This window comes from Manacus vitellinus, unplaced genomic scaffold (genome assembly GCF_001715985.3).
Source record: "Manacus vitellinus isolate BGI_N305 unplaced genomic scaffold, ASM171598v3 scaffold_3_pilon, whole genome shotgun sequence".
Classification (NCBI taxonomy): Eukaryota; Metazoa; Chordata; class Aves; order Passeriformes; family Pipridae; genus Manacus; species Manacus vitellinus.
The window spans coordinates 30,996,180-31,010,198 of NW_021940535.1; the positions used below are offsets into that span (position 1 = coordinate 30,996,180).

Consider the following 14,019-nt stretch of genomic DNA (forward strand, 5'->3'; position numbering starts at 1 on the left):
ATAACACTAGAGGAAAGTTTAACTCTGCTTTGGTTTTGAAGACATTTTTCTTTCAAAGGGGCAGAACCTCCATTAAAGTGTGTACCTATGGATTTGCTCTTTGGCATACTTCTTTCTTGCCTTTGCACTCACTGCTCATAAATGATTGAAGTCTCATAGCTATATACAGGGTTATCTTTTCATGAGTCAAATAAAGGGACTTGCCTTGCACAACTCTTTGAGGAACCTTGCTCCTAGGTGTGCTCATCATTTAACCCAAACTTCTGGAAAAAAACCAGCTGACATTCCTAAAGGGTTTCTGTATGTTAAAACAGCTCAAAAAACTTTACCTTTTTGGTACAGTTCAGGTAAAGTTTTAGAAGCTGGACCTATTCGAAGCCATAATCATGTGAAGACTGTAAACATTCCTAGCACTTCTGGATATGGAGAACCTGTTTGGAATATCCTTTCTGGATATTCTCCTTCTGATCTTTCCTGGTGAATAGCCGTAACATCCCTAACTGCAGCTGGGAGCACTGTCAATCAGCAGTTAAAGGAACTTGTTGGTTTTCTTATAGAATGGTGAATGAACTAGCATACAAACTAGTAAAAGCACAAGACACTTGCCTGGACACTCAGACAGGAAAGCCTGTAAGTTCATAGGTAGAGCAAATTTTTCGAGACAGTGATTTGGTTTTGCCTATGACTCAAGCTCTGAAGAACTTGAAGTACTGCTACCTATGCTTTTAGAGGAACAGTTTATCCTAAATATCTCTGCAGGAAAGCATTTCTAAATTATTTAAATTAACGATTTTTTTTCACATGCTTGGGGTAAAGAAGTTCCATCCCAAACTAGAAAATATTTATTTTAGCTCTAGTACAATTTAAAAAAATCTTGATTGGCCTGAACTCAACTAAGATGACAATTACTCTTGTGTTATGATCATATATAAGTGCACAATTATAAGCACATACACAATGCCTAATGAAAACCAGGAAATTGTTACTGCATGTGGAAACAGCATAATTATAGCAGACAGAAAGGAGGGGGCAAAGTACCTTGCAAATGATTCAGAGAGAACAGTCTGAATCAACAGGTACAAACAAGATCAATGTAACTGTGCATGCATATATGTGCCACAATAATAACATTTCATCTATAATGAAATAGTTATTCGTATTGTGTTTCAGGCAACAGAAACAGCAACTTATCTTTTCATGAGATTATTTAAATAGTTGGGGTTTTTTTCTACAACAATGGCTTTGCTGAGGCTTCTTATTTATGAAACTAAAAAAAGAAAACTTAAACTATGGTCTTTTTGAGTCAAAAAGCAAATAAAAATCACACACACAATCAGCTCAACTAGGAAGCATTTTCAACATAATTCTTGCAAAGAAATAACTTATAACAAAAAGAGCTGACATATACCCAAGTTCAGAGTCAGACTGGAGTTGCAGCACTGAGGGGTCTGTGTCCCATTGCAAGGTCCTAGGGTGGTAATCAGCCGTGCAGCACGAAGGGGAGGGAAAAAAAAGAACACATAAAATTAACTGAAAGGATGAACAAAACCCCATCTCATTAGTTACATGGTCTATGTAGTACATTCAACTTCCAAGTGCAAGCAACAGCCACCATATGTCAAACAAGGTTTGTATGTCAAACTGTGACAGGGCAGGCAACTTATTAAAATTAAATATTATTGGTAAAAAAAGGGAAGAAGCTGGATTTCCTGTCAGATATTGATTAATTAAACATGGAGTCGGGTTTTTTTCCTTTTCCTGAAAGATTTCTAATTCTTTAACTATGGCTGATGCAATCACAAAAACCTGTAAAATCTGCAGGCACAATTTATTTATGTTTTTTTGATAAGGTAGACTGAGCACTTGCCATGAACTCCACTGAAGAGTCTATCCCTTCACAACCCCCTGACATGGACAGTCAGCCACCTCGTGCACCAGTGCTCTGGGCATGAATGTCACATAATGCATATGACAACAAATGGAACATTGAACAGCAGCTCTGACATACTCTGGGGGCACCTGGGACAAACAAACAAATTCTTCTTCTTTTCCTCCAGATAAAATTCCTGGGGGAGATGGGAATGATACATCTGGGAAAATCAGATCTACGACAGTCTCTTAATGGATTGCTGTCATATGAGGCTGTCACCAATTGTACGAATGCTCAAGAGGTGTGATCTGAAGACGTTGCTCCCTGCATTGCAGTGCAACTTGCCCTACTACCAGCTCTAAAACACTTTGCAAACACTCACAGAGCCTTTCCAGAATCCTATAAAATACTTGTAATCCTCCAATTTAGAAATGCAAAAATTGACATATCAAGGCCAACATTTTCAAAGTGCCTGCTCATTCCCTGGCTCCTAATTTTATTTAGTTTTTTCACCCTCAGGAAGCCACATTTTATATGCAAGAAAACTGCCAGAATCCATGACAGAATCAGGAACACACGTTTGGCTCCTGAGCACCTTTTCCTGTAGTATGAACACTAGATTATGCACTGCTCTCATTAGCAAAGTCCTCCTTCACTAAAGCAGGCGAATCATGCAAACACACTGGATAATGACAGCTGACAAAATTAAAAGCTCCTCTCATTTCTTCTGAATGCAAATTTTGAGGATACAAAGAACATAATATTACCAGGTTCAGCCAAAACCAGCCATATAACCAGCCATGCTCCATTTATGCAAGCCTTTCTGCAACAACAGCAACCTCTGCCAATGAAGCACTCATATAAACTAAGAAGTTATTGAAATAGGTTAGAAATAGATCTCTTAAAGCCACATAATTATTCTACCTCCTATTCTTAGTAAACTCACCCATTCTACTACCAATGTTAACTCACTCTCTGGAGAGGCAGACAAGGGTATATGTTGCACTCTGTCATGTCAGAGTAAAAGAGAAGCAATCTCAACATCCTTTGCATAGAAACAGAAGGAAAAACTGTAATACAAAGCTGCTTTCTCATGCAGCATAAGGGCACTTATTTCCCTCAACTTCTTATGATTCATAGTGATGTTGGGATAAAAGACTTCCCATTGATAGAGAAAGACTTCTCCAAAATGAAACTGTATTACAAAAGGTTCAGAGACAAAGAAATACAACAGTAAAGAACAGATTTTTTCCTTGTAACTTGACTGCAGTGCAAGTACAGTGGAAAGTGGACATAAGACCTGACTGCCTGATGCAAGGCAAAGGCATTAGTGACTAATGAATTATAGATCCTCTAAAAAATGCTATCTGTGTGAAGATTACACTTGTAACATCACCAAGGTTGGTAGCATACCAATCACTTACTTGATATGTAAGTGCCAGTTTCTAATCTTATTGCTGCCTAGGGGCTACTTATACATGCATATCCAGGTTTTCCAAACACTTAAAAGAAAATATATGTAACTCATTTCAATTTCTTCCCTCCAACATTCACTTTCAAACATACAAAATTTCCCAAGGAAAAAAGGCCATTTCATCAGAAGGAACTCCATTATCATTTGATTAAAACAAGAGCTTGTAACAGGTCTCTAAAGAGGTGTAGTCTCTACATTTCACCTCTAAGAATCCATCCAGGTCACAAGAGAGGGCCCGTTTACCTGGTACCTAGATGAATGCCTAAACAAAATAAATTTAGAGATCTCCCACACTCAAGACAGCACTCAAATCCCAAAAGCATGAGAACAGTAACACCTATGGTTTGTGCCATCATTTGTTCCATGCAGACATATAGTAGAGACATGTTCTTCCCTTAAGTGCTTCATTATCTGGATTCTGACATAGAGCCTTCACCACTCTTGACACTTTTAATTACAATTCTCCTTGACTCCTGATTATACCTGTTTTCAACAGTTTTAGTGCATCTGCAAAACACTTCCTATATTTGTGCTCCAAATGGTAACTGTTCTCTCTGCATCACTGTGTGCATACTTGCAAAGTCTTGAGAAATAGATAAGAAAGCAGTCTGCTGAGTTGTCCTCTCAAGCTTGGCTGAGCAATGTTATTGCAGAAAATGAGGCTGCAGGTAGCAGACCTTCAGGTTTCCAGTCTCTTGCCCTAAGAGAGAGAACACAAGTGGCTACACCCACATAGTGAAGACTGGAGAGCATAAGGAGTGACTCTGTGTTTCAAAGAACAATATTGATTTGTTCTTTGCATCTTCCTAGTACGTAAAGGAAGTCTGCAGACCAAAATGAAAGTGAGTGAACAGTAAAGATGTAATCTGGATCTGCAATTTAGCCAGTTTCCATGGCAATAACATCAAAAAAGAAATAGATTCTTTGAGGATTAGCAAACCAAAGATAATATTGAGTAACCTGTGCAGTCATCCAGACTAGAAAATTAAAGCTAATTTGTTTGTGATGAGTAGACATAGCATATGACATTCCTTGATCATATGAATGAGCATCATAATTATGTCTATTCTCCTATGGACAGTTCTCAGTTGGGATTGTGAAATGCCATTAGATTTCAGCAAAAAAGTTGTTGCCAATCTTTTGGAAATCTAGTGCACGAGTTCTTCCTCCAGAGACTTTATCACAAGGAAAAGGATTAGGTGCTGGTTCCTCTTCTTTCTTTCTTCTTCATAAAAGAAAACTGAAAAGGCTTTGGGACTTCAGGTCATGCAAAGACAGAAGTAAAGAGCGTAACATCACAGACCCTGAAGACAAGTACATGACCTAGGAGAGCTGCTTGGTCAGCAGTCAGGCAGAGGTGCTCCCACTGTGGACCCTTTCAGAGAGCACAAGCTGGTCAAATTTTCTCTGCATGGATTTTGGCACAGATATATGTAGAAGAGATCAAAAACATTTTACCTGAACATTTTAATGGGAACAAGCAGGTAAAAGTAGTGCTCCCTTGCAGTCTGTAGTCCTTCCATGAATCTCCTGCAGATTCCTCCCATGGGTGAAATGAGTGACACCAGCAATGGGAAGGGGCTGAGGAAATTCACTGAGCAGCACAGCCAGATCGACCCATTTCCACCACCCAGACAGCACGGACACTTTCTTAATCAGATCTACCCAACATTGTTTCAGAACTCATTGCTGTATCAGTCTCCCACACAGTTACAAACAGTAGCCCTGTGTTGGGGTTTAAGCACCCTGTTATCCTGTAGAAAGAAACCAACAGAAGCAAGAAACTCAGGTGTCATACATTTACTAAAGGATTGGATGGTTGTAGAAGGTGGGTAGCCATGATCTGAGCCACAAGGAGGCAGGGGGCCAGTGAGCCCCTCTGAGGTCACGGGAGACCCGGTATAGTGTCAAAGCTGGACCGGGTCCCATAATCAAGAGCTGGAAAAGTTTCCTTACTGTCAGCAGCAGCAGAAGACACTGAAAGCAGCAGCGGAGCAGTCCTGAACAGAGACAGCGATGGCTAAAAGCCAAAAGATAGCCAGTAGATAATGTGAAGCCGGCTGAAAGACGCAGAGATGTTCCTGCAGGAGGGAGAGCGGGCAACAAAACAGGAAAACTCAACAGAGCTGGTTTGGGGTAAGACTGTATTACTTTCCCAAACCCCAGAGACTCCTAAAAGAGGAGGGGTGGACTTCCAAACCCTTAGGGAGTCCCGAAATGCAGCAGCAGCTAGAGAGAGAGAGAAAGGAGCTGAAAAACCCAGAGTTGTCCTGAGAGCCGAGCCAGGACGGAATGCGGAGGAGGTGGCCATGCCCTCTGCTGTTGCTGCTGCTTCTATCATGCTACTGAGCTGAGACAGAGCAAAGGAGCTTTGGTAAGACTGAACTGAAAGCTGTCTTCAATGTTCTAACCCAAGAGGAGTGAAGATCTACAAGGAAATTCCCCGAAGGCTGGGGCTCAGGGTTGAAATTTCCACAAAGTAAGAACAAAAATCCTGACTGCTATATTTAAATCTGCTGCCCTTGGGAAAAATGGAGGACAGTAACAAGTGCCACAAAAAACTGAAATGAAGGAACTGTGGCCTGAGGAGTGACAGAAAGACTTTTCTCTTTTCTTCTTGGACTTTCATTGAAGAAAAGGGGAAATTTAATTTAATGTAAATATATATGTGGGTGTAAATAAACCTTTGTAAATATTTTCCCCTTTCCCCAATAACGAATGGTTGTGTTTTGTCTGAAAACTCTCCACATGAGGTGAAAAAGATAGCAAGTCCATACCATCACTAAACCCCCTCACAAGGGTGAACTGTTGGAGGGGGGGACTTGAACTTAAAAATTAGATTCTTGGGAGTTTCAAACCACCGCAATGGTAAAGCAACTTATTACATTTATCTATTCTGAATTCATGTCCAAAGCATTAGAAAGATATTCAGAACACTGTTCTAAGAGAAAAGAGACCATTGCAAAATTTAAGGTGGGAGGTAAACAGAATTTGAACAGAACCACTCTCTTTTCTGTACTATTATTACTGTGGAAGAACAGGCACTCTGCCATATGTTATAATGCTCTGTGTAACCTTACTTCCAGAAGATTTTATTCTGATTGTATAATGTCAATTATGTAGATTAAAAATGTGGAAAAGACTAAAATAAATAAAGATATAATAAAACATTTGAAACCTTTTGAAAACTTCCCAACTTTGGAATGCATTAATGGAGCACAGAGTCTGACATCTAAAACAGCCTGGAATCCATGAGAACTTCTCAGCTGTTTTAAGCAACTTTGGGTCTGGCCTCAGCTGTAGTATATGAAACACGTAAGGCATCAGTGACAATACATAAACTTATTAAATCACCATCATAAAATGATATTTAATATCTGGAATCAGTGATATCACAATAGAACTTGGCTCTGGTTAAGTGCCCCAAGCCAACACTTTTCATTCAAATAGTGTGCAACATACTGACAGCTTAGTTCTGACTCTGCTTCCCTGTAGCCAAAATCAAATCCTCCCTCATCTGTTGCTGATGCTGCAGAACATGTGTTCTGCATGACTTCTTTTCTCCTCCCATTCCCCTTTCCCAGGTCAAGAGTAACCAGGCCTGAAAATTCACACTTTTGATAAACAGACTACTCACAGGAATAAAAGCAAACTTTGCTTTCCCAGGGGGCCTCTTGAAGGGCAGAAATCTCTTTGCAGCATCGCAAATCACACCTTCAAGCAGAACTGAAGGAAAGCAAAACACCATATTCTGGCATCTCCTGTCACCAAGAGCTGTTGTGCTCTACAGACCAAGAGAAAACTGCACTGACAGTGTACTGAGTCCCAAGGTATCTGCTGAATTGAGATATTCATATGTGTCTCTAATGAAACAACATTAGACCTGACAGGTCCCAAACCAAACATCTCCCCTTGCAGTAAGAACAGCATCCTAAAATGACCCTTTGTGGGGGAAATAGCAATGGCCTCCTAACCCTAAAATACAGTGACAGACTGTGCCATGACTCCACAGATTAAGCTGTGCTAGGGTTTTCAGAGACCAAAAGCAAATCTCATTAAGCAGAGCAGAGGCTGTCACTAAACCAAAGCAAAGAGACCAGAAATGAAGGTGGGATTCTCCCACAGCATATGGAGTCACCCACAGCACATGAAGTCTCAAGGCACCCTCGCTTACCAAAGGAATGCTTCTAAAATGATGAGAAAGTGACTAATCCAATTCTCCCCATCTGTGGTAGTAGGGGGTCTTGATGTTGCAGTAGGTATTTATGCTATCTTCAGGCACCTAAATGAAGTGCTCCACCAGTAAACGTCACTGTGAGCTCTTTGCATGCAAGCAGAAAGATAGGAGATTGCTCCATGCAGCTGTTCCAGGTCCCCAACTTAGACTCCAGTTATGAGTAGGTTTTAGAGGTGGTTGTCCACAAAGAATTTGGCAGCTACAGCCAACTAACTTGTGTGGGTGACTTGGGAGTGTGAGTAAAGAAGAGGTAGACAGACTCTTCTTCTTATTGGTGCCCAGTGATGGGACAAGAGGCAATGGACAAAAATTGAGAAAAGGAAATTCCACATAAGAAAAAACATCGTTACTATGAGGGTAGTCAAACACTTGAAGAGGTTAACCAGGGAGTTTGTGGAGTCTCCATCTTTTAAAGCCCAACTGGGCACAGTGTGAGCAACCTGCTCTAGGTAACCCTGCTCTGAACAGGGGGGATTGACCAGATGATCTCCAAAGGTGCCCTCTCACCTTGGTTGTGTGATTCTGAGCTCTCCCTTCCATCTCCCTGTCAGCTCCTGCTGAAGACCCAAGGGGCTGTCTGCACTGATGGGAGAGCTACTTGAGAGCCCACAGGCTTCAATCTGCTTCATGCTCTCTTTCCTTCTAACTTCAAATGCAACTAGCAAAAGAAGTGAACTAGAAAAAAAAAGCTAACCAAAAAAGCACAAGACTGCAGAGAATAACACGATTCTTGCTTTTGACTTTGATGTAAGGAGGAACCTGATGTTTAAAATTACAATTTTAATCCTGGATTACAGTTTCCAAAAGATTGAGAATTGCTTACATTAACCACTGTGCACCTGTACACAGATAACATACTGAAAAACAGGTTCCACCCAACTCATATAATCTTAAAAATACTTGATGCAACAATTGTAAGATATGAGACCTATTTTAAAATCACCAACAGAATAAAATATTAAGATGTGTTTGAACACATTTTTTCAATATAATAGCAAATATTGTCACAAAATTGCAATCCAGTATTATTTGCAATTTCAACATGTCATCTATCATGTATCTAGCCTTCTTTCTTTTTTTTTTTTAAATATCTGAATATTGTCAGAATGAATTTAAGGCTGCCTAAATATTTAGCTAAAATTTTAGAGTTCTGCCTACTTTGTTGTGTCAATTTCTCCAAAGTTCCTAATTTGCTGCTGATTAAATAGATCTGAACTAAGAAACTGCTGATGAGAAATTACTGCAGATGTTTAAAAATATATGTGTGTATAGATAAACTATTTGTTTTTATTTCTTTCCCTCTATATTATTATAATTTTATTTTCTCCACTATAGTTTTCACTTTCTGATATTTTCCGTACATTTAAAATGTATCTCCAAAACAAAGTACATCAAAAAAAGGATATTCAAAGCTAATACTCAGAGTTGGAAAAGTACCACTTGCCTCAACAGATACTTTGCATTTAAGCCACTATTCTGCTGCCATCTGTGCTCTGTTTTGCAGATCTGTTCCACTTTGAAAGCATTGGCAAAAAGAAAATACCTTCCTTGTGCTGCTTGTTTTCTGAGGCACATTATAAGCAAGATGGCCATCAGCAGTTAGGGAGGATTTGTGCCGCTCAACAAGACACTCACTTGTGCTTGTAGAGCAGAAGTCTGCTCTGACTTCCCTGTGCCTTCTTCTGTTCAGAGCAGGACTGCTAATCATAGAATAAAATGCCATAATACATTTTGAGAGCAAGAAGTTTGGCACCACTATTGGAGCACAGTCAGAGGTTTGAATTTGCATTTACACTTCCAAGCAGGCTGACACCTCTGACTTCCAGTTTTCACCAATAAAAAGAGCAACTCTGACCTCCCTGAGAGCACAGTGCTATCTTTCAGCTGCCTGGCAAACATAACAGCCCTTCTCAGAATGGCGTGAGTTTAAAATACTCTATTTACTTATTTTTTAGGCATATTTGTGAAAAATTATGGACAAATAATATTTAAAACACAAGTATATTTCAAAATTCTTTTTAAATCAAGGCTATGCTGCTGAATGGATTTAATAGTTTTCAAAAACCACTTGACTCTTAAATCAGAATGAACAATTGCAAGAACAGGACCAACACCTTGCTGATTCCCATTTCACAGAATTCCACTAACTAAATCAGCAGTTAAATTCATCCAATCTGGTGAATTTATCTGCTATATTTAAAGTCTTTTCTTTGATTCAGGTCTACATTAAAGAATATAGTCTCCTGGCAATGTAATGAACCTTGTCATTCTCACAATGCTATACCTACATAAATCTCAGTCTGTAAATTTATGCTGGTTTATTAGGAGGGTCACTGCGAGCAGCAGGCTGGATCTGCAAGGACAGAAGGTCAAACAGTTAGAACTGACACAGATTTACTCTAAGTGCCAGATATCATGAACGGTCATTTTGAAAGTGCAGTAATAAAAAACACGTTCAGGAGGGGGAAGGTACAAGTTGTTTTGTTCCTATAGAAACCCCCCAAAATTCTTTTTTAAAACACTATTTTCATCTTGGTTTTCATACCAAGAGTATATGCAACAAAACAGAACTCAAATGATCACAAATGTAAAGAAAGAACTTGGCAGGAGAAGTTCTATATGCTCTCAGAGATGCTTGAAAGGAACCACTGTACTCACATTAGGACACTGATACAGATTACACGGATACGCACATAAGGAAAGTTTTCTTATAAACATCAAGGGGCTTTGGGTACAAATGTATAAAAGACAAAATCTACATTTAGTAGTCAAATCTAGGAAAGGTAATTCACAACCTTTCAGTGGAGTCAAAGAGGGTAACACAAGGGCCAGAACCTACAATTTTTAGGTCTGGTATTATTCAGCTGAAGAAGAAGGTGAAAGATGTCAGCAAATTTTCAATTTTCCTTCAGTACTAAAATCCAGTAACTACTAGCTGGAAGAAGAGCTAGTGTTTCCCTTCCTTTTACAATTCATTTTGCTCTAAAACCAGCAAAATCCTTCCAGAAGGGGATGAGACCTTTTTCCACAGCTACGGTTGAAAAAAGAGCTCACTGTGTGAGCTAACAAAAATTTTTCACATTAGCAGTCAAAACCTCAAAAGTTGTCATGACCCAATGATCCGACTTTTGTTAGACCAGCTCAGAAATTATTTTCTGAGTTTGAATTACTAAAGTAAATAAGTACAACTAAAATCTCTGGATCAAAATCACTTTTAAATGGAAAATTATTCATTTTTGTAAGTTCTGCTTATGAAAACTTTAATATGGAATGCTTAGACTGTTTTGAAACTCCTTGAAAAAGAAAAAAAAAGGGAGATTTATCAATATCTTGCCAGTGGCAGCAATTCCCATTTTACAGATTTGAAGAAAATTCCTAAAAATTGAGTTAACAAAATAGCTACTCATAGCCTCTTTTTATTTTTCCAGATAAAATTGTGAATAGGAATTTTCTAAGCGTCTTTTTAATAGGATAGAGAAGGAGAATGCACAAACTGTACCACTCTATGTTAAACGGTTTAACATTGGAAGTGATCTTACTAAATTTAATTAAATCAAGAATAAATTCTGTGCAAGAGAACGGTTTAAGCTGAGTTGGCCTTAGCAAATAAGTTGTTTTGTTTTAAGAGGATTAGCGTTTTAGTCCCTAAAATCATCTGATTGTCTGACTAAATATATGATGATATGCTTAGAAATAACTAGAGAGAAGTAACTACAGCTGGCTGATAACCTAAATGGTTAAGTGGGGCTTTATAAATTAATATTATATTTTCTGGATGCAGCTGGGGCTCAGGTTTCCAAGGCACTTTACGAAGCACCCTGGGAATGGCAATCTTCCCTTCTCCTTTAATTTACAGCATGGAGATGCTTGCTAATGAGAAAAATAATCAAAGATCTGGAGGACTGAACTCTATCCATCCTTTAGGAATGAAAGCATGAAAATCCTTAATGATGCCACAGGCTCACATGCTAAAAGGATTGCAGATGATTCTAATTAATATGGACCATTCTGACTTTGTAACTGGCACACACCGAAAAACACTCACTACTTTCTAGGTCAGATATACAGACACTTGAAAGCAACTGCCAAATATCAGTCCCTAAGGTGTCTGCTTCTGTTTATAGGCTAAAAAAAGAATTTAAAAAGTGGCAGGGAGAGGCTTTAGGGCTAAATATACAATGAATATAAAGAAGGACTGTGGTTCCTCTTCTGCAGGGACAAAAGGAGTGAAAACAATATAAGAAATCTGCCATCCTCCAGCCTTGTATATTAATCTGTTCAGGGCAAGCCATGATGTGCAAACAACTTGACACAGCCACTCGTAATGTGCTCATGTAAGGAAGACTGGGTACCCATGTTACTATCCTGTAAACGGGCTGATGTTGGGAAGTGTGAGAGATTTGCAGCATCGCTTTAGAAGGCGGCAGAGTTCCTAGGGCAAAGACAGCAGAGACAGCCAGAGTGACGCTCTCAGTGCTTTACAGATGCCATCACCATTCGGCTCAAGAAGGCTTAAGGCATGATTTGGCCCCTAAGACTGTAAAATTAAACATGTGTGCCAAGGTAAAACTAAATGGGAAAAATTTAACAGCTGAGTGGTATTAATCTCTGTTTTACCATATAATGGCAAACATCCCATACCAAGCCCAGTGCCACCAAAACAGAGTGGCAACGCCAGCATCCCACAGGCTATCCTGTTTATCTCTAGCCACCAAACAGACATTTCTCATGACTCTCCACTGTGAAAGACTACACAACAGTCCCTAGGGTTACAATCCTTCTTTTTCTGAATAAAACACCATTCAAGTGAAGTTTGCCATAAAGTAGTTATTTTCCCTCAGTCTTTCCTGTAGCTCCCTCAGAGTCTTTACATTGTTCTGTGCTTCCCTTTGGCTCAGCCCATTTATGAAATAAGTATGCCACTAAAGCACCCATTTAAAAGCCATTTTGTACATATAAATTGATTTTTAAAAAAAACCCCCACCATACAGAAAATAATCCGCTACTAATAACTGTTACAGCTGCTACTCCTGAGGAAGTACAATACAGGCCCATTTGTCCTGGTGCAACTGAAGAAGGATCCCTGTCATTTCTGAACCTGGTAACACAATGAAATGCTGGTCGTGCAAAGCTGAGTGGCAGTAATGAAACAGCATCATTGCACAGAACCTGTCAAATGCATTTACTTAATGATAAAGCAGCTAAGCCCGAGGCAATATGGTTCTGTTAGCAGTGGTTTTAGCAGATCTTACAGGAACATGATTTTGTTAATGTCTATGAGAGATATTCTCCACAAGATAGGAAATATGCTGTATGGACTGTAAAAGATTGTTTACTACAATAATCCAACATTTCTGTATAAATTAAATAGGGACCAAGATCCACCTTCTTCCTTTGCCTTCTTTTCTGTCTAATTAAACAGCAAACTAGGCATTTAAAAGGGAGAATGGCATTCTGATACCTTTCTTCAGCTTGTTGTTGTGTTATATTACTGTTCTAGGGAAGGAGCTGTTTAAAAACAAAACATTGAAAATAAAAGCTGAGTTACCAATTCTGATTTTTCAAGCAAAAACCCTAAAAAGCACAGAATCTAAAGACTTTGATGACATCTAGATGCACTCATGAGACATCAGTAAACAAAAAATATCTTTCTGATTTAAAATAATATGTGGTAAGAACACACTGGAATAGAGATGCCTTTTTGGTTTTTTTACTTGACTGATGTCAAGCAAGATTAAATACAAAATTGTAAAATAATGACATGCTTTGATTCACTTGGTGCACAGATGCTTTAGAGCTACCTCTTTTGATTGTGCATCTGAGAAGTAGGAAGTGTTTGTGTAATCCTACATGAAGCAATGTAGGATTAGCACAAGACTTGTGTGTTGTTTAGATGCTGTATTATAAAGCAGAACACCAAATAATTATAAAAAAGTGAGTAAATAACAAGCTGCACAGAAAAAGGACTGGAATTACATCTGTTTCTTCCTGCACTGAGCCAATATAAACTGAGGGTGAACATCAACACAGTGAAAGAAAACATATCCTAGTGTATTTCCTTTTATAACTAAATGGCTCAAAGTGGCCATGGTAGATGGCAGCAACTCAGAATCACATCTGATGAAAACATACATGAATGCAGACTAATACTGGAAGCAAACTTCAAAATAGAACGGGAGAGAAGAAGACATGCTCTCAACTCCCTATCAGTAAGGACATCCAATCAAATATGACAGCTGCTACTATGTTCTCTGGAATACATCTGGGAACATTCAGAGGTCACAGTAACTGCAAGATGAACTGACAGAGTGGACAAAAAATTATGCCAAGAGCCATAGCCAAAGGCAATACTGCTCCTCAGAGAAAAGTCCTGCAGCATTACAGACAGCTATTCTATTTCTAGGATTGCTCATGTAATGTATTTTAGGTAGAATTAGA

General features: G+C 38.9%; 1 protein-coding gene across 6 annotated transcripts in view; it reads right to left on the bottom strand.

The window, feature by feature from the left end:
* Positions 1-14,019, bottom strand: part of DYNC1I1 (dynein cytoplasmic 1 intermediate chain 1) — a 178,606-nt gene that overhangs the window by 144,903 nt on the left and 19,684 nt on the right. For 3 of the 6 annotated variants that reach the window (XM_029961799.1, XM_029961802.1, XM_029961800.1), the window contains exon 5: positions 1,409-1,468. The exons of the other annotated variants lie outside the window; for them this stretch is intronic. In XM_029961799.1, the coding sequence (XP_029817659.1) occupies positions 1,409-1,468 (60 nt within the window). The remainder of the gene's footprint in view (positions 1-1,408; positions 1,469-14,019) is intronic. 6 annotated transcript variants of the gene reach the window in all.